General features: G+C 38.3%; 1 protein-coding gene across 1 annotated transcript in view; it reads right to left on the bottom strand.

Annotated features, from left to right (window-relative positions):
- The window catches only part of LOC128657995 (oocyte zinc finger protein XlCOF6.1-like), a 57,032-nt gene that overhangs the window by 11,748 nt on the left and 24,738 nt on the right, over positions 1 to 20,546 (bottom strand). Inside the window, exon 2 of the mRNA XM_053712434.1 lies at positions 15,415 to 16,230. Coding sequence (XP_053568409.1) covers positions 15,415 to 16,230 — 816 coding nt within the window. The remainder of the gene's footprint in view (positions 1 to 15,414; positions 16,231 to 20,546) is intronic.

The raw sequence follows: 20,546 nt of genomic DNA, 5'->3' as shown, positions 1-20,546 counted from the left end.
TGCGTTTCCAAGAAAAACAAACAAGCAATGCAGAAGACTGGTGAAAATTCTTAGTCACCTGCAAATAGAATTTAAAGGGACATAATACTCATATGCTAAATCACTTGAAACTGATGCAGTATAACTGTAAAAAGCTGACAGGAAAATATCACCTGAGCATCTCTACGTAAAAAAGGAAGATATTTTACCTCACAATTTCCTCAGCTCAGCAGAGTAAGTTCTGTGTAAAAAGTTATACTTCACCTGCTCCCAGCTGCAGGTAAAAAAAAAAAAAAAAAATGAAGAAATGAACAGCAGCCAATCAGCATCAGCAGTGCTGAGGTCATGAACTCTTACTGTGATCTCATGAGATTTGACTTAACTCTCATGAGATTTCATAGTAAGCTTCCTTACCTGATTGGTGAAATAATATGAGAGTTCACGAGGCTCATCCTTTCAGCTGTCCCAGGACAGACATACTAATATGCTGCTTAGAAATCCTTTACAATGGGAGGTGGCTACTGAGGAACTTTTGAGGTAAAATATCTTTCTTTTTTACATAGAGATGTTCAGGAGATATTTTCTAGTCCGCTTTTTACAGCTATGCTGCATCACTTTAAAGTGTTTAAACATTTGGGTATTATGGCCCTTTAAGAGCACGCACAACATCAAGGTTGTGCAACAAACGTTCCTTATGAGAAAAAGGATTAGGACAGAGAGAAGGAACAACAATTTCCTGATGAATATTTCTATCCAAAACAACCTTAGGAAGAAAACCAAACTTGGTACGAAGAACTGCCTTATCTGCATGAAATATGAGATAAGGCGAATCACACTGCAAAGCTGAGAGTTCTGAAACTCTCTGAGCAGAATAAATAGCAGTAAGAAACAAAACCTTCCAAGATAACAACTTAATATCCAAGGCATGCATTGGCTCAAATGGAGCCTGTTGCTAAACTTTAAGAACAAGGTTAAGACTCCAATGTGGAGTAACAGACTTAAACACAGGCCTGATTCTAACCAAGGCCAGACAAAAGGATTGCACATCTGGCACGTCCGCCAGATTCACACCAATAAAGATATTTATGCCATATCTTTTGGTAAATCTTTCTAGTTACAGGCTTACAAGCCTGAATCATGGTCTCAATGACCAACTCTGAAAAACCACGCTTAGCTAAAATCAAGTGTTCAATCGCCAAGCAGTCAGCTTCAGAGAAATGAGACTTAGATGAAGAAAGGGCCCCTGGAGTAGAAGGTCCTTCCTCAGAGGGAGTCTCCACGTGGTAGGGACGACATTTCCACTAGATCTGCATACCAGATCTTGCGAGGCCATGCAGGAGCTTTCCTAATCACAGTTGCTCTCTCCTGCTTGATCCGAGCAATGACTCGTGGAAGGAGAGCAAACAGAGGAAAAAGATATGCCAACTAGAAGTTCTAATGCACTGCCAGAGCATTTATCAAAAAGGCCTGAGGATCTCTCAACATTGAACCGTACTTTGAGAGCTTGACTTTCTGACGATATGCCATCAGATCTAATTCCGTTAACCCCCATTTGGTTGTTTACCTGGAACACTTCCGGATGGAGTTCCCACTCCCCGGGATGGAAAGTCTGTCTGCTCAGGAAATCCGCTTCGTAATTATCCACTCCTAGAATGTGGATGGCAGAGAGACAGCAATTGTGAGCTTCTGCCCACCGAATGATTCGAGCCACCTCCTTCATGGCTAAGGAACTCCGAGTTCCCCCCTGGTGGTTTATGTAAGCCACTGAGGTTATGTTGTCTGACTGGAACCTGATAAACCAGGCTAAGGCCAGCTGAGGCCAAGCCATCAAGGCATTGAATATCACTCTCAACTCCAGAATGTTTATGGGAAGAGCAGATTCCTCCTGAGCCCACATTCCCTGCGCCTTCAAAGAGTCCCAAACCACTTCCCAACCCATCAGGCTGGCGTCCGTGGTCACAATTACCCATGAGAGTCTCTGAAAGCATGTCCCCTGAGACAGATGTTCTTGAGACAGCCACCACGGAAGAGAGTCTTTCGCTGCTTGATCTAGAACTATCCCCTAAGATAGGTCTGCATAATCCCCGTTCTATTGGCTGAGCATGCAAAACTGAAGAGCTCTCAAATGGAATCGAGCAAAGGGAACTATGTCCATGGAAGCCACATCAGATCAATTACCTCCATACATTGGGCCACTGACGGTTATACAGCCGACTGAAAAGATAGGCAAGAGGACAGAATCTTGTCTCTTCTGACTTCCGTCAAAAATATTTCTATAGAAAAATCCCTTAACGGAAAGATAGGACAGACCTTGGCAACTATATAAATTTGATAACCTCAAAAACATAACTTATGTAAGAACTTACCTGATAAATTCATTTCTTTCATATTGGCAAGAGTCCATGAGCTAGTGACGTATGGGATATACATTCCTACCAGGAGGGGCAAAGTTTCCCAAACCTCAAAATGCCTATAAATACACCCTTCACCACACCCACAATTCAGTTTAACGAATAGCCAAGAAGTGGGGTGATAAGAAAGGAGCGAAAGCATCAACAAGGAATTGGAATAATTGTGCTTTATACAAAAAAATCATAACCACCACAAAAAAGGGTGAGTCTCATGGACTCTTGCCAATATGAAAGAAATTAATTTATCAGGTAAGTTCTTACATAAATTATCTTTTCTTTCATATAATTGGCAAGAGTCCATGAGCTAGTGACGTATGGGATAACAAATAACCAAGATGTGGAACTCCACGCAAGAGTCACTAGAGAGGGAGGGATAACATAAAGACAGCCAATTCCGCTGAAAAAACAATCCACAACCCAAATCAATCTTTATAATGAAAAAAACTGAAATTATAAGCAGAAGAATCAGACTGAAACAGCTGCCTGAAGTACTTTTCTACCAAAAACTGCTTCTGAAGAAGAAAAAACATCTACATGGTAGAATTTAGTAAAAGTATGCAAAGAAGACCAAGTTGCTGCTTTGCAAATCTGATCAACAGAAGCTTCATTCTTAAAAGCCCAGGAAGTAGAAACTGACCTAGTAGAATGAGCCATAATCCTTTGAGGCGGGGATTTACCCGACTCCACATAAGCATGATGAATCAAAAGCTTTAACCAAGACGCCAAAGAAATGGCAGAAGCCTTCTGACCTTTCCTAAAACCAGAAAAGATAACAGACTAAAAGTCTTTCTGAAATCTTAGTAGCTTCAACATAATATTTCAAAACTCTGACCACATCCAAAGAATGTTTAGGATTTAGGACACAAGGAAGGAACAATAATTCCTCTATTAATGTTGTTGTTAAAATTTACAACTTGAGGTAAAAATTTAAATAAAGACAGCAAAACCACCTTATCCTGATGAAAAATCAGAAAAGGAGACTCACAAGAAAGAGCAGATAAATCAAAAAAATATTCTAGCAGAAGAGATGGCCAAAAGGAACAATACTTTCCATGAAAGTAATTCAATGTCCAAAGAATGCATATGTTCAAACGGAAGAGCCTGTTAAGCCCTCAGAACCAAATTAAGACTCCAAGGAGGAGAAATTGGCTTAATGACAGGCTTGATACGAACCAAAGCCTGAACAAAACAATGAATATTAGAAAGATTAGCATTTTTTTCTGTGAAACAGCACAGAAAGAGCAGAGATTTGTCCTTTCAAGGAACTTGCAGACAAAACCTTATGAAGAAACTATAAAATCCTAGGAATTTTAAAAGAATGCCAAGAGAAATTATGAGAAAAGCATCAGATGTAAGTCTTCCAAACTCGATAATAAATCTTTCTAGACACAGATTTACGAACCTGCAACATAGTATTAATCACTAAGTCAGAGAAACCTCTATGACTAAGCACTAAGCGTTTTAATTTCCATACCATCAAATTTAATAATTTGAATTCCTGACGGAAAAAACGAATCTTAAGATATAAGGTCTGGCCTAAATGGAAGTGACCAAGGTTGGCAACTGGACATCCGAACAAGAACCATATACCAAAACCTGAGCGGCCATGCTGGAGCCACCAGCAGCACAAATGTTTGCTCCATGATGATTTTGAAAAATCACTCTTAAAAAGAAGAACCAGAAGGAGCAAAAATATAGGCAGATTGATAACTCCAAGGAAGTGTCAATACATACACTGTTTCCGCCTGAGGATCCCCGGAACTGAATAGGTACCTGGGAAGTTTTCTTGTTTAGATGAGATGCCATCAGAACTATTACTGGAAACCCTCACATCAGAACAATTTGAAAAAACACATCTGGGTAAAGAGACCATTCTCCCGGATGTAAAGCTTGATTGACAAAGATAATCCGCTTCCCAATTTTCTAAACCTGGGATATGGACCGCAGAAATTAGACAGGAGCTGGATTTAGCCCAAGCAAGTATCTGAGATACTTCTTTCACAGCCTAAGGACTGAGAGTCCCACCCTGATGATTGACATACTCCACAGTTGTGACATTGTCTGTCTGAAAAACAATAACGTCTCTTTCTTCAAAAAGAAGCCAAAACTAACGAACACTGAGAAAGCACGGAGTTCAAAAATATTGAATGGTAATCTCGCCTCCTGAGATTTCCAAACCCCTTGTGCTGACAGAGATCCCCAGACAGCCTCCCAACCTAAAAGACTTGCATCTGTAGTGATCAAGGTCCAGGTTGGATGAATCGAAGAGACCCGTAGAACTATATGATGGTGATCTAACCACCAAGTCAAAGATAGTTGAACATTGGAATTCAAAGATATTAAAAATGATATCCTAGAATCCCTGCACCATTAATTCAGCATAAAAAAATGGAAAGGTTTCATATGAAAATGAGCAAAGGGAATTGAATCCAATGCTGCAGCCATGAGACCTAAAACTTCCATGCATATAGCTTCAGAAGGAAATAATAGAGACTGAAGGTTCCGACAAACTGAACCCAATAAAATTGTCTCCTGTCTGTTAGAGACAAAGACATTGACACAATCTATCTGGAAACCTAAAAAAAGGTGACCCTTGTCTGAGCAACCAAGGATCTTTTGATAAAAAGATCCTCCAACCATGTCTTAGAAGAAACAACAAAAGTTGAATCGTATGAGATTCTGCAGAACGAAAAGACTGAGCCAGTACCACGAGATTGTCCAAATAAGGAAACACTGAGAACCTTGAAAAGATTCTCAGAGCTGTCGCTAGACCAGAAGGAAAAGCAACAAATTGGTAATGCTTGTCAAAAAAAGAGAATCTCAGAAAATGAAAATAATCTGAATGAAAACAGAAGAAGATATGCATCTTATTGTATCTATTGTAAACAAGTAATGCCCTTACTGACCAAAAAGGCAGAATAGACCATATAAACACCATTCTGAAAGAAGGAACTCTTATATGACAAATCAAAAAGATTTTCTATCTTTGGGACAATGAATAGTTTTGAACAAAACCCCAAACCCTGTTCCTGAAATGGAACTGGTATGAATACCCCAGATAACTCCAGGTTTGAGCAGCGCCTTGAGACCCCAACGGGTAACCAGCCGTGCCTCACAAGTACCCAACACATACAGGTCTGAAACACACTTCAGAAAAGTGTGAGCCTTTACTGGAATAGCTGGAATATGCTAGAGAGAAAAAAAAAACTTCTCACAGGCGGTTTTACTCTGAATCCTATTCAGTACCTCAATCTAAGAAGTTTGGACCGAATTGAACCAAACAAATTTAAAAAAGTCAAAACCTGCCCCTTACCAGCTAAGCTGGAATAAAAAAAACACACCTACATGAAAATTTGGGGGGCTGACTTTGATCTTTTAAATAGCTTAAATTCATTACATGTTGAAGAAAGCATCCAATTATAAACATGTTACTTGAGGAAGAATTAGGATTCCGTTCCTTATTAAGAACAAACTAATATAAGCTTAAGATTTACTCTTAGAACTCAATCTTGAAGCAACAAAAAACTCCCTTCCCCAGAGTAACAGTTGGAAAAAATTGAATCCAATTGTGAACCAAATAATTGATTACCTTGGAAAAAAAGAAATATGAATTTTAGAAATCAAATTAGCATTCCAATATTAAGTCACAAAGTTCTTCTAGCTAAAAATTGCTAAAGACATAGATTAAACCTCAATTGTGAAAATATAAAAAAAATGACGACACAAATGAAATTATTAGCATGTTGATCAACTTAACAATGCTAAAACAAATCATAATCCGATACTTGTTGCACTAAAGTATCCAACCAGAAAGTTGAAGCATTTGCAACATCAGCCAAATAAATTGCAGGCCTAAGAAAAGGACCTGAAATAACATAATTTTCCTTAAATAAGATACAAGTTTCCCATCTGAAGGAAAAAATAAAATACTATTTTCTATAGGAATAGTAGTATGTTTAGCAAGAGTAGAGATAGCTCCATTAACTTTGGGGATCTTCCTCAAAACTTTAAACTAACTGCCGGCAAAGGATACAATTTAAAAACCTTAAAGAAGGAATAAAAGAAGTCCCAGGCCTATTCCATTCCCTAGTATCATGAACTGGGAAAAAAAACCTCTGAAGAAACCACAGGAGGTTAATGAGCAGAATTTAAATGTTAGCTAGTCTTAAATCAAAAGAACTAGACTCCTCAATATCCAATATAATCAACACCTTTTCAACAACGAATGTACTCTAAAATAAAAAAGTAGATTTGTTAGTGTCAAATATCTGATGAAGTATATTCTAAATGAGAAAAAACATCATCAGAGAAGGATAATTCAGTATGTTGTCGGTCATTTAAAAATTCATCAACTAAATGAGAAGTTTAAAAAAGACCTAAAAATTTTATTAGAAGGCGGGATGTCAGACAAAGCCTTTAGGATAGAATCAGAAAAACATTCCCATAGATTCCTAGGTATATCTTGTACATTAGATGTAAAAAGAATAGCAATAGATAATGCATAAATACTAATGGACTCTGCATGTAAAAGTTTATCATGATAACTTATTACAAACCATAGCTAAAGATAAAATTCATAACATTAAAATAAATGAACTTAGCTTTGGTAGGACTGATATCAGTCATCAGGAATCCAACAGTATTTTCTGATACAGGAACAGTTTTTGGAATATCTTGCAATATGTAATAGAAAAACAACATATAGAGCAAAATTATCAAATTCCTTAAATGACAGTTTCAGGAATGGGAAAAAATGCAAACAGAACAAGCCTCTAGAAACCAGAAGCAACTAAAAAGTGAGTCTTAAATAATGTAAAAACTGGCGCCAAGTATGACGCCCACATATTTTTTGGTGCCAAAAACATCTGTAATAAACACGAGAGTCAAAAATGACGCAACTACGTGAAAACTTCCGGCGTCAACTACGACGCCGGAAATGACGTCATTGACGTTAGACCAACGTCAATCTCGCGCCAAAAAGTCTTGCGCCAAAAATGACGCAATAAATTCTAGTATTTTTTGCACCCGTGAGCCTAACAGCCCGCAATTTGAAGGAAAAAAGTCAATTGAAAATTTAGGTAAGAAAAATATTTCATTCATATGCATTTTCCCAAAAAATGAAACTGACAGTCTGAAATAAGGAAAATAAACTGATTGACCTGAATCATGGCAAATATAAGTATAAAACATATATTTAGAACTTTACATATAAAGTGCCAAACCATAGCTGAGTGTCATAAATAAAAACATAATTTATGTAAGAACTTACCTGATAAATTCATTTCTTTCATATTAGCAAGAGTCCATGAGCTAGTGACGTATGGGATATACATTCCTACCAGGAGGGGCAAAGTTTCCCAAACCTCAAAATGCCTATAAATACACCCCTCACCACACCCACAAATCAGTTTAACGTATAGCCAAGAAGTGGGGTGATAAGAAAAAAGTGCGAAAGCATAAAAAATAAGGAATTGGAATAATTGTACTTTATACAAAAAAATCAAAACCACCACAAAAAAAGGGTGGGCCTCATGGACTCTTGCTAATATGAAAGAAATTAATTTATCAGGTAAGTTCTTACATAAATTATGTTTTCTTTCATGTAATTAGCAAGAGTCCATGAGCTAGTGACGTATGGGATAATGACTACCCAAGATGTGGATCTTCCACGCAAGAGTCACTAGAGAGGGAGGGATAAAATAAATACAGCCAATTCCGCTGAAAATAATCCACACCCAAAATAAAGTTTAAATCTTATAATGAAAAAAACTGAAATTATAAGCAGAAGAATCAAACTGAAACAGCTGCCTGAAGTACTTTTCTACCAAAAACTGCTTCAGAAGAAGAAAACACATCAAAATGGTAGAATTTAGTAAAAGTATGCAAAGAAGACCAAGTTGCTGCTTTGCAAATCTGATCAACCGAAGCATGATGAATTAAACTAAGCATGATGAATTAAAGATTTCAACCAAGATGCCAAAGAAATGGCAGAGGCCTTCTGACCTTTCCTAGAACCGGAAAAGATAACAAATAGACTAGAAGTCTTTCGGAAATTCTTAGTAGCTTCAACATAATATTTCAAAGGTCTAACTACATCCAAAGAATGCAATGACCTCTCCTTAGAATTCTTAGGATTAGGACATAATGAAGGAACCACAATTTCTCTACTAATGTTGTTAGAATTCACAACCTTAGGTAAAAATTTAAAAGAAGTTCGCAACACCGCCTTATCCTGATGAAAAATCAGAAAAGGAGACTCACAAGAAAGAGCAGATAATTCAGAAACTCTTCTAGCAGAAGAGATGGCCAAAAGAAACAAAACTTTCCAAGAAAGTAATTTAATGTCCAATGAATGCATAGGTTCAAACGGAGGAGCTTGAAGAGCCCCCCGAACCAAATTCAAACTCCAAGGAGGAGAAATTGACTTAATGACAGGTTTTATACGAACCAAAGCTTGTACAAAACAATGAATATCAGGAAGATTAGCAATCTTTCTATGAAAAAGAACAGAAAGAGCAGAGATTTGTCCTTTCAAGGAACTTGCAGACAAACCTTTATCCAAACCATCCTGAAGAAACTGTAAAATTCTCGGAATTCTAAAAGAATGCCAGGAAAAGTGATGAGAAAGACACCAAGAAATGTAAGTCTTCCAGACTCTATAATATATCTTCCTAGATACAGATTTACGAGCCTGTAACATAGTATTAATCACAGAGTCAGAGAAACCTCTTTGACTAAGAATCAAGCGTTCAATCTCCATACCTTTAAATTTAAGGATTTGAGATCCTGATGGAAAAAAGGAACTTGCGACAGAAGGTCTGGTCTTAACGGAAGAGTCCACGGTTGGCAAGAGGCCATCCGGACAAGATCCGCATACCAAAACCTGTGAGGCCATGCTGGAGCCACCAGCAGAACAAACGAGCATTCCTTCAGAATCTTGGAGATTACTCTTGGAAGAAGAACTAGAGGCGGAAAGATATAGGCAGGATGATACTTCCAAGGAAGTGACAATGCATCCACTGCTTCCGCTTGAGGATCCCTGGATCTGGACAGATACCTGGGAAGTTTCTTGTTTAGATGGGAAGCCATCAAATCTATTTCTGGAAGTCCCCACATTTGAACAATCTGAAGAAATACCTCTGGGTGAAGAGACCATTCGCCCGGATGCAACGTTTGGCGACTGAGATAATCCGCTTCCCAATTGTCTATACCTGGGATATGAACCGCAGAAACTAGACAGGAGCTGGATTCCGCCCATACCAGTATTCGAGATACTTCTTTCATAGCCAGAGGACTGTGAGTCCCTCCTTGATGATTGATGTATGCCACAGTTGTGACATTGTCTGTCTGAAAACAAATGAACGATTCTCTCTTTAGAAGAAGCCATGACTGAAGAGCTCTGAAAATTGCACGGAGTTCCAAAATATTGATTGGTTATCTCACCTCCTGAGAGTCCCAAACCCCTTGTGCTGTCAGAGACCCCCAAACAGCTCCCCAACCTGTCAGACTTGCATCTGTTGAAATTACAGTCCAGGTCGGAAGAACAAAAGAAGCCCCTGAACTAAACAATGGTGATCTGTCCACCACGTCAGAGAGTGTCGTACAATCGGTTTTAAAGATATTAATTGAGATATCTTTGTGTAATCCCTGCACCACTGGTTCAGCATACAGAGCTGAAGAGGTCGCATGTGAAAACGAGCAAAGGGGATCGCGTCCGATGCAGCAGTCATAAGACCTAGAATTTCCATGCATAAGGCTACCGAAGGGAATGATTGTGATTGAAGGTTTCGACAAGCTGAGATCAATTTTAGACGTCTCTTGTCTGTCAGAGACAGAGTCATGGACACTGAATCTATCTGGAAACCTAAAAAGGTAACCCTTGTTTGAGGAATCAATGAACTTTTCGGTAAATTGATCCTCCAACCATGATCTTGAAGAAACAACACAAGTCGATTCGTATGAGATTCTGCTAAATGTGAAGACTGAGCAAGTACCAAGATATCGTCCAAATAAGGAAATACCACAATACCCTGTTCTCTGATTACAGACAGAAGGGCACCGAGAACCTTTGTAAAAATCCTTGGAGCTGTTGCTAGGCCAAACGGCAGAGCCACAAACTGGTAATGCTTGTCTAGGAAAGAGAATCTCAGAAACTGATAGTGATCTGGATGAATCGGAATATGCAGATATGCATCCTGTAAATCTATTGTGGACATATAATGCCCTTGCTGAACAAAAGGCAGAATAGTCCTTATAGTTACCATTTTGAATGTTGGTATCCTTACATAACGATTCAATATTTTTAGATCCAGAACTGGTCTGAAGGAATTCTCCTTCTTTGGTACAATGAAGAGATTTGAATAAAACCCCAGCCCCTGTTCCAGAACTGGAACTGGCATAATTACTCCAGCCAACTCTAGATCTGAAACACATTTCAGAAATGCTTGAGCCTTCGCTGGATTTACTGGGACACGGGAAAGAAAAAATCTCTTTGCAGGAGGCCTTATCTTGAAGCCAATTCTGTACCCTTCTAAAACAATGTTTTGAATCCAAAGATTGTGAATTGAATTGATCCAAATTTGTTTGAAAAATCGTAATCTGCCCCCTACCAGCTGGGCTGGAATGAGGGCCGCACCTTCATGTGGACTTGGGAGCTGGCTTTGGTTTTCTAAAAGGCTTGGATTTATTCCAGACTGGAGATGGTTTCCAAACTGATACCGCTCCTGTGGGTGAAGGATCAGGCTTTTGTTCCTTATTGTGACGAAAGGAACGAAAACGATTATTAGACCTAAATTTACCTTTAGATTTTTTATCCTGTGGTAAAAACGTTCCTTTCCCTCCAGTAACAGTTGAGATAATAGAATCCAACTGAGAACCAAATAATTTATTACCCTGGAAAGAAAGGGAAAGCAAAGTTGACTTAGAAGACATATCAGCATTCCAAGTTTTAAGCCATAAAGCTCTTCTAGCTAAAATAGCTAGAGACATATACCTGACATCAACTCTAATGATATCAAAGATGGCATCACAAATAAAGTTATTAGCATGTTGAAGAAGATTAACAATGCTATGAGAATTATGATCTTTTACTTGTTGCGCTAAAGCTTCTAACCAAAAAGTTGAAGCTGCAGCAACATCCGCTAAAGATATAGCAGGTCTAAGAAGATTACCTGAACATAAGTAAGCTTTTCTTAGAAAGGATTCAATCTTCCTATCTAAAGGATCCTTAAAGGAAGTACTATCTGCCGTAGGAATAGTAGTACGTTTAGCAAGAGTAGAGACAGCCCCATCAACCTTAGGGATTTTGTCCCAAAATTCTAATCTGTCAGATGGCACAGGATATAATTGCTTAAAACGTTTAGAAGGAGTAAATGAATTACCCAAATTATTCCATTCCCTGGAGATTACTTCAGAAATAGCATCAGGGACAGGAAAAACTTCTGGAATAACTACAGGAGATTTAAAAACCTTATTTAAACGTTTAGATTTAGTATCAAGAGGACCAGAATCCTCTATTTCTAATGCAATTAAGACCTCTTTAAGTAAAGAACGAATAAATTCCATTTTGAATAAATATGAAGATTTATCAGCATCAACCTCTGAGACAGAATCCTCTGAACCAGAGGAACCACTATCAGAATCAGAATGATGATGTTCATTTAAAAATTCATCTGAAAAATGAGAAGTTTTAAAAGACCTTTTACGTTTACTAGAAGGGGGAATAACAGACATAGCCTTCTTAATAGATTTAGAAACAAAATCTCTTATGTTAACAGGAACACTCTGAGTATTAGATGTTGATGGAACCACAACAGGTAATGTAACATTACTAAAGGAAATATTATCTGCATTAACAAGTTTGTCATGACATTCATTACAAACAACAGCTGGAGGAACAGATACCACAAGTTTACAACAGATACACTTAACTTTGGTCGATCCAGCACCAGGCAGCGTTTTTCCAGAAGTATCTTCTGACTCAGGGTCAATCTGGGACATCTTGCAATATGTAATAGAAAAAACAACATATAAAGCAAAATTGATCAAATTCCTTAAATGACAGTTTCAGGAATGGGAAAAAATGCCAGTGAACAAGCTTCTAGCAACCAGAAGCAATAAATAATGAGACTTAAATAATGTGGAGACAATAGTGACGCCCATATTTTTTAGCGCCAAAAAAGACGCCCACATTATTTGGCGCCTAAATGCTTTTGGTGCCAAAAATGACGCCACATCCGGAACGCCGACACTTTTGTCGCAAAAAAACGTCAAAAATGACGCAACTTCCGGCGACACGTATGACGCCGGAAACAGAAAAAAAAATTTTGCGCCAAAAAAGTCCGCGCCAAGAATGACGCAATAAAATGAAGCATTTTCAGCCCCCGCGAGCCTAACAGCCCACAGGAAAAAAAAGTCAAATTTTAAGGTAAGAAAAAAATGATTTATTCATATGCATTATCCCAAATATGAAACTGACTGTCTGAAATAAGGAACGTTGAACATCCTGAGTCAAGGCAAATAAATGTTTGAATACATATATTTAGAACTTTATATAAAAGTGCCCAACCATAGCTTAGAGTGTCACAGAAAATAAGACTTACTTACCCCCGGACACTCATCTACATGTAGTAGAAAGCCAAACCAGTACTGAAACGAGAATCAGTAGAGGTAATGGTATATATATATATATAAGAGTATATCGTCGATCTGAAAAGGGAGGTAAGAGATGAATCTCTACGACCGATAACAGAGAACCTATGAAATAGACCCCGTAGAAGGAGATCATTGAATTCAAATAGGCAATACTCTCCTCACATCCCTCTGACATTCACTGCACGCTGAGAGGAAAACCGGGCTCCAACCTGCTGCGGAGCGCATATCAACGTAGAATCTAGCACAAACTTACTTCCCCACCTCCATAGGAGGCAAAGTTTGTAAAACGGATTTGTGGGTGTGGTGAGGGGTGTATTTATAGGCATTTTGAGGTTTGGGAAACTTTGCCCCTCCTGGTAGGAATGTATATCCCATACGTCACTAGCTCATGGACTCTTGCTAATTACATGAAAGAAATAAGACTTACTTACCCAAAGACACTCATCTAAATAAAGTAGATAGCCAAACCAGTACTGAAACAAGAATCAGTAGAGGTAATGGTATATAAGAGTATATCGTCAATCTGAAAAGGGAGGTAGGAGAAGAAATCTCTACGACCGATAACAGAGAACCTATGAAATAGATCCCCTAGAGGAAGACCATGGTATTCAAATAGGCAATACACTCTTCACATCCCTCTGACATTCACTGCACTCTGAGAGGAAAACCGGCTTCAGCCTGCTGCGAAGCGCATATCAACGTAGAAATCTAGCACAAACTTACTTCACCACCTCCATGGGAGGCAAAGTTTGTAAAACTGAATTGTGGGTGTGGTGAGGGGTGTATTTATAGGCATTTTGAGGTTTGGGAAACTTTGCCCCTCCTGGTAGGAATGTATATCCCATACGTCACTAGCTCATGGACTCTTGCCAATTACATGAAAGAAAGCAAAATTTTCAAACCCAAATTCGACTTTTAGGAATTAACACAAAAACCTATTATGCAGCCTCTACACCTTAGTGCTAAGCTGAGGTGCCTACCTGCCCCTCTCTGCCGTTGCGTTACACGGGAAGCTACTATAAGCTGCGTCAGAAGGAAAAGCGTGTGCTTAGTAGACCCAGCCAAAGCGTGAAGGATCCGCCTTCCGTGTGATGTCAGAGGCAGTCCCGTCGGCCATACTAATACACATACAAAACGGCTATTATTTGCCCCAAAAGAAAAATAACTAGTATATAAAAAACAGCCTAACATTCTGAGCCACCAATGATTCTTAAGTACCTAACCTAATGAATCAAATATCTTCCTTTCCTTTCCTTAAGCATCCTGAACCTCAGGAATGTAAAAGTCACGTATAAGGTGCAGTCTAAAAACTGCTGTAGTGCCAGAGCCCTTTCCATAAGAAATTAAAATGGCACTTACCTGCACCCTTGACTGTCCAGCAGGAGGACAGCTCACCTGGCATGAGAGGAAGCCACTCCTCACAGAGACATGTGGAAATAAATAGGGACAGAGTAAACCTACTATGGCTTTCTATGTGAGGGCAGCAATTTGTTAGGAAAACACAGTGAGGCCTACCCCACAAGTTCCTAACTGCTTGAAAGCTACCACAGCTCTACTGAAGGGACTAACGTGGAGTACAGCTAGACCCAGAATGTCAGGAAAGATCAGAGCAAACCTGCTCAGGCTTTCAAAATAATAGAATCTTGATAGAAGAAATTCTTTAACAGACACCTAAACGTCACCTCCTCCTTGCACAGAAGGCAAAGAGAATGACTGAGGATTGTGGGAAGGGAAGTGATACTTAACAACTTGCAGTGGTGCTCTTTGCCTCCTCCTGCTGGCCAGGAGTGATATTCCCAACAGTAATTATTGATCCCGTGGACTCACCATATATTAGGAAAGAAAAACAAGGCTCTATTTCTGTTTAAATGGAGCGATATCAAAAATGTTAAAAATGCTCTGGTATTTTGGGCAAGTTTTTGTCTGGAAGTCCCAGCAGTGAAAGGGTTAATAAGCGTTGATTTCAAAGTAAAATACTTCCCACATTCAGAACATCAAAAAGCTTTTTACTTTCCTGTGTGAATTTTCTGATGTGTAGCAAGATATGATTTCAGAGTAAAACATTTCCCACATTCAGAACATGAAAAAGCTTTTTTTCCTGTATGAGTTTTCTGATGATAAATAAGATTTGATTTCCAAGAAAAACATTTCCCACATTCAGAACATGCAAATGCTTTCTCTCCTGTGTGAATTTTCTGATGTATAATAAGAGTTGATTTCACAGAAAAAGATTTCCCACATTCAGAACATGAAAATGATTTCTCTCCTATGTGAATTTTCTGATGACTATTAAGATCTGATTTCTGAGTAAAACACTTCCCACATTCAGAACATGCAAATGCTTTCTCTCCTGTGTGAATTTTCTGATGGCCAATAAGATGTGGTTTCTGAGTAAAACACCTCCCACATTCAGAACATGAAAATGCTTTCTCTCCTGTGTGAATTTTCTGATGTATAATAAGAGTTGATTTCACAGAAAAAGATTTCCCACATTCAGAACATGAAAAAGCTTTCTCTCCTGTATGATTTTTCTGATGATAAATAAGATTTGATTTCCAAGCAAAACATTTCCCACATTCAGAACATGAAAATGGTTTCTCTCCTGTGTGAATTTTCTGATGGCGAATAAGATATGGTTTCTGAGCAAAACACTTCCCACATTCAGAACATGCAAATGCTTTCTCTCCTGTGTGAATTTTCTGATGGCCAATAAGATGTGGTTTCTGAGTAAAACACTTCCCACATTCAGAACATGAAAATGCTTTCTCTCCTGTGTGAATTTTCTGATGGCAAATAAGATTTGATTTCCAAGCAAAACATTTGCCACATTCAGAACATGAAAAAGCTTTCTCTCCTGTATGATTTTTCTGATGATAAATAAGATTTGATTTCCAAGCAAAACATTTGCCACATTCAGAACATAAAAATGCTTTCTCTCCTGTGTGATTTTTCTGATGTGTACCAAGATATGATTTCCGAGCAAAACATTTCCCACATTCAGAACATGAAAATGTTTTCTCTTCTGTATGCATTTTCTGATGTCTTAAAAGATTTGATTTCCCGGAAACAATCCCATACTCAGAACATACATTTTCCACATTGCTTCTTTGATTTTGAAGAAGATTGAAACAAGTATCTGTGTTTTTACCATGGCTGGGACTAGGATTTCTGCAGTTTGTAAATTCACCTGTTAATAAGAAATACAATGGGATTAATAATGTTAGTTATTAAAGACATAATTATATTTTGAGGATATTTTAACTATGAGTGTGTAGCACAAAAGTAAGGGGCAGTCTATTAACCCCTACACTTTTCCCTAGCTTCATGCTAATGCTTAAAAGAACATGAGACCGATTATTATATTATCAAATTTGCTTTGCTTTCTTGTTATTCTTTGTTGAAGAGATACCCAGGTAGGTAGCATGCACATGCCTGAAGCACTACACTATGAGGAAATAGTACTGCCATCTAGTGCTTTTGCTAATATACGGCTAGATTACGAGTTTTGCAATATGAGTGAAAAAGCATTGTTATGGCTCTTTTTCACTACCGCTGCTATTACGAGTCTTGCAGGTATTTCTGTACCGCACACTTTTTGGGCCATAACACAACGTAACTACCGCAGCTTTCAAAAAGTCCTTTTTCAATGGGACTTCCTTTGCGCCAGTATTACGAGTTTGCCTGGGTGGCAAAACAGTGAGCGGTACAGCCTATACCGTCAAGATCCATACTGTAACTGAAAGTCAGTAGTTATGGGTTCTGCGCTACAAAGCTGTAACATAAAACTCATAACTAAAGTGCTAAAAAGTACACTAAAACCCATAAACTACATATTAACCACTAAACCGAGGCCCTCTCGCATCACTAAAATAAAATTATTAACCCCTAATCTGCCGCTCTGGACATCGCTGCCACTATAATAAACATATTAACCCCTAAAAGACCGCACTCCCGCATAGAAAACACTAGTTAAATATTATTAACCCCTAATCTGCTGTCCCTAACATCGCCGCAACCTACATTACAGTTATTAACCCCTAATCTGCGACCCCCAACGTCGCCGCTACTATACTAAAGTTATTAACCCCTAAACCTAACCCTAAGTCTAACCCTAACACCCACTAACTTTAATATAATTAAAATAAATCTAATTAAAAATTCCTATCATTAACTAAATAATTCCTATTTAAAACTAAATACTTACCTGTAAAATAAACCCTAAGCTAGCTACAATATAACTAATAGTTACATTTTAGCTATCTTTGGTTTTATTTTTATTTCACAGGCAAGTTTGTATTTATTTTAACTAGGTAGAATAGTTAGCAAATAGTTATTAACTATTTAATAACTACCTAGTTAAAATAAATACAAATGTACCTGTAAAATAAAACTTAACCTGTCTTACACTAACACCTAACATTACACTACAATTAAATCAATTAAATTAATTAAATACAATTAACTAAATTACAAAAAAAACAAAACACTAAATTACACAAAAGAAAATATAAATTATCAGATATTTAAACTAATTACACCTAATCTAATAGCCCTATCTAAATAAAAAAAAAGCCCCCCCATAATAAAAAAAAACATAATTTATGTAAGAACTTACCTGATAAATTCATTTCTTTCATATTAGCAAGAGTCCATGAGCTAGTGACGTATGGGATATACATTCCTACCAGGAGGGGCAAAGTTTCCCAAACCTTAAAATGCCTATAAATACACCCCTCACCACACCCACAATTCAGTTTAACGAATAGCCAAGAAGTGGGGTGATAAGAAAAAAGTGCGAAAGCATATAAAATAAGGAATTGGAATAATTGTGCTTTATACAAAAAAATCATAACCACCACAAAAAAGGGCGGGCCTCATGGACTCTTGCTAATATGAAAGAAATGAATTTATCAGGTAAGTTCTTACATAAATTATGTTTTCTTTCATGTAATTAGCAAGAGTCCATGAGCTAGTGACGTATGGGATAATGACTACCCAAGATGTGGATCTTTCCACACAAGAGTCACTAGAGAGGGAGGGATAAAATAAAGACAGCCAATTCCTGCTGAAAATAATCCACACCCAAAATAAAGTTTAATGAAAAACATAAGCAGAAGATTCAAACTGAAACCGCTGCCTGAAGTACTTTTCTACCAAAAACTGCTTCAGAAGAAGAAAATACAACAAAATGGTAGAATTTGGTAAAAATATGCAAAGAGGACTAAGTTGCCGCTTTGCAAATCTGATCAACCGAAGCTTCATTCCTAAACGCCCAGGAAGTAGAAACTGACCTAGTAGAATGAGCTGTAATCCTATGAGGCGGAGTCTTACCCGACTCAACATAGGCAAGATGAATTAAAGATTTCAACCAAGATGCCAAAGAAATGGCAGAAGTTTTCTGGCCTTTCTAAAACCGGAAAAGATAACAAATAAACTAGAAGTCTTTCGGAAAGACTTAGTAGCTTCAACATAATATTTCAAAGCTCTAATAACATCCAAAGAATGCAACGATTTCTCCTTAGAATTCTTAGGATTAGGACATAATGAAGGAACCACAATGTCTCTACTAATGTTGTTGGAATTCACAACTTAGTTAAAAATTCAAAAGAAGTTCGCAACACCGCCTTATCCTGATGAAAAATCAGAAAAGGAGACTCACAAGAAAGAGCAGATAATTCAGAAACTCTTCTGGCAGAAGAGATGGCCAAAAGGAACAAAACTTTCCAAGAAAGTAATTTAATATCCAATGAATGCATAGGTTCAAATGGAGGAGCTTGAAGAGCCCCCAGAACCAAATTCAAACTCCAAGGAGGAGAAATTGACTTAATGACAGGCTTTATACGAACCAAAGCTTGTACAAAACAATGAATATCAGGAAGAATAGCAATCTTTCTGTGAAAAAGAACAGAAAGAGCAGAGATTTGACCTTTCAAGGAACTTGCGGACAAACCCTTATCTAAACCATCCTGAAGAAACTGGAATATTCTCGGTATTCTAAAAGAATGCCAAGAAAAATGATGAGAAAGACACCAAGAAATACAAGTCTTCCAGACTCTATAATATATCTCTCTGGATACAGATTTACGAGCCTGTAACATAGTATTAATCACAGAGTCAGAGAAACCTCTTTGACCAAGAATCAAGCGTTCAATCTCCATACCTTTAAATTTAAGGATTTCAGATCCTGATGGAAAAAAGGACCTTGAGACACAAGGTCTGGTCTTAACGGAAGAGCCCACGGTTGGCAAGAGGCCATCCGGACAAGATCCGCATACCAAAACCTGTGAGGCCATGCCGGAGCTACCAGCAGAACAAACGAGCATTCCTTCAGAATCTTGGAGATTACTCTTGGAAGAAGAACTAGAGGCGGAAAGATATAGGCAGGATGATACTTCCAAGGAAGAGATAATGCATCCACTGCCTCCGCCTGAGGATCCCGGGATCTGGACAGATACCTGGGAAGTTTCTTGTTTAGATGAGAAGCCATCAGATCTATTTCTGGAAGTTCCCACATTTGAACAATCTGAAGAAATACCTCTGGGTGAAGAGACCATTCGCCCCGGATGCAACGTTTGGCGACTGAGATAATCCGCTTTCCAATTGTCCATACCTGGGATATGAACCGCAGAGATTAGACAGGAGCTGGATTCCGCCCAAACCAAAATTCGAGATACTTCTTTCATAGCCAGAGGACTGTGAGTCCCTCCTTGATGATTGATGTATGCCACAGTTGTGACATTGTCTATCTGAAAACAAATGAACAACTCTCTCTTCAGAAGAGGCCAAAACTGAAGAGCTCTGAAAATTGCATGGAGTTCCAAAATATTGATCGGAAATCTCACCTACTGAGATTCCCAAACCCCTTGTGCCGTCAGATACCCCCACACAGCTCCCCAACCTGTAAGACTTGCATCTGTTGAGATTATAGTCCAGGTCGGACGAACAAAGAAGCCCCTTGAACTAAACGATGGTGATCTGTCCACCATGTCAGAGAGTGTCGTAAAATCGGTTTAAAGATATTAATAGAGATATCTTTGAGTAATCCCTGCACCATTGGTTCAGCATACAGAGCTGAAGAGGTCGCATGTGAAAACGAGCAAAGGAGATCGCATCTGATGCGGCAGTCCTAAGACCCAACATTTCCATGCATAAGGCTACCAAAGGGAATGATTGTGACTGAAGGTTTTGACAAGCTGATATCAATGTTAAACTTCTCCTGACTGACAAGGACAGAGTCATAGACACTGAATTTATCTAGAACCCAAAAAAGGTTACCCTTGTCTGAGGAATCAATGAACTGATTGGTAAATTGATCCTCCAACCATGAACTTGAAGAAACAACACAAGTCGATTCGTATGAGATTCTTCGAAAATGAGAAGACTGAGCAAGTACCAAGATATCATCCAAATAAGGAAATACCAAAACCCTATTCTCTGATTACAGAAAGAAGGGCACCGAGAACCTTTGAAAAAAATTCTTGGAACTGAGGCTAGGCCAAACGG

This window comes from Bombina bombina, chromosome 4 (assembly GCF_027579735.1).
Source record: "Bombina bombina isolate aBomBom1 chromosome 4, aBomBom1.pri, whole genome shotgun sequence".
Lineage (NCBI taxonomy): Eukaryota > Metazoa > Chordata > Amphibia > Anura > Bombinatoridae > Bombina > Bombina bombina.
Note: the sequence above shows the minus strand (reverse complement) of the source record. Positions and strands in the feature narration are given on the sequence as shown.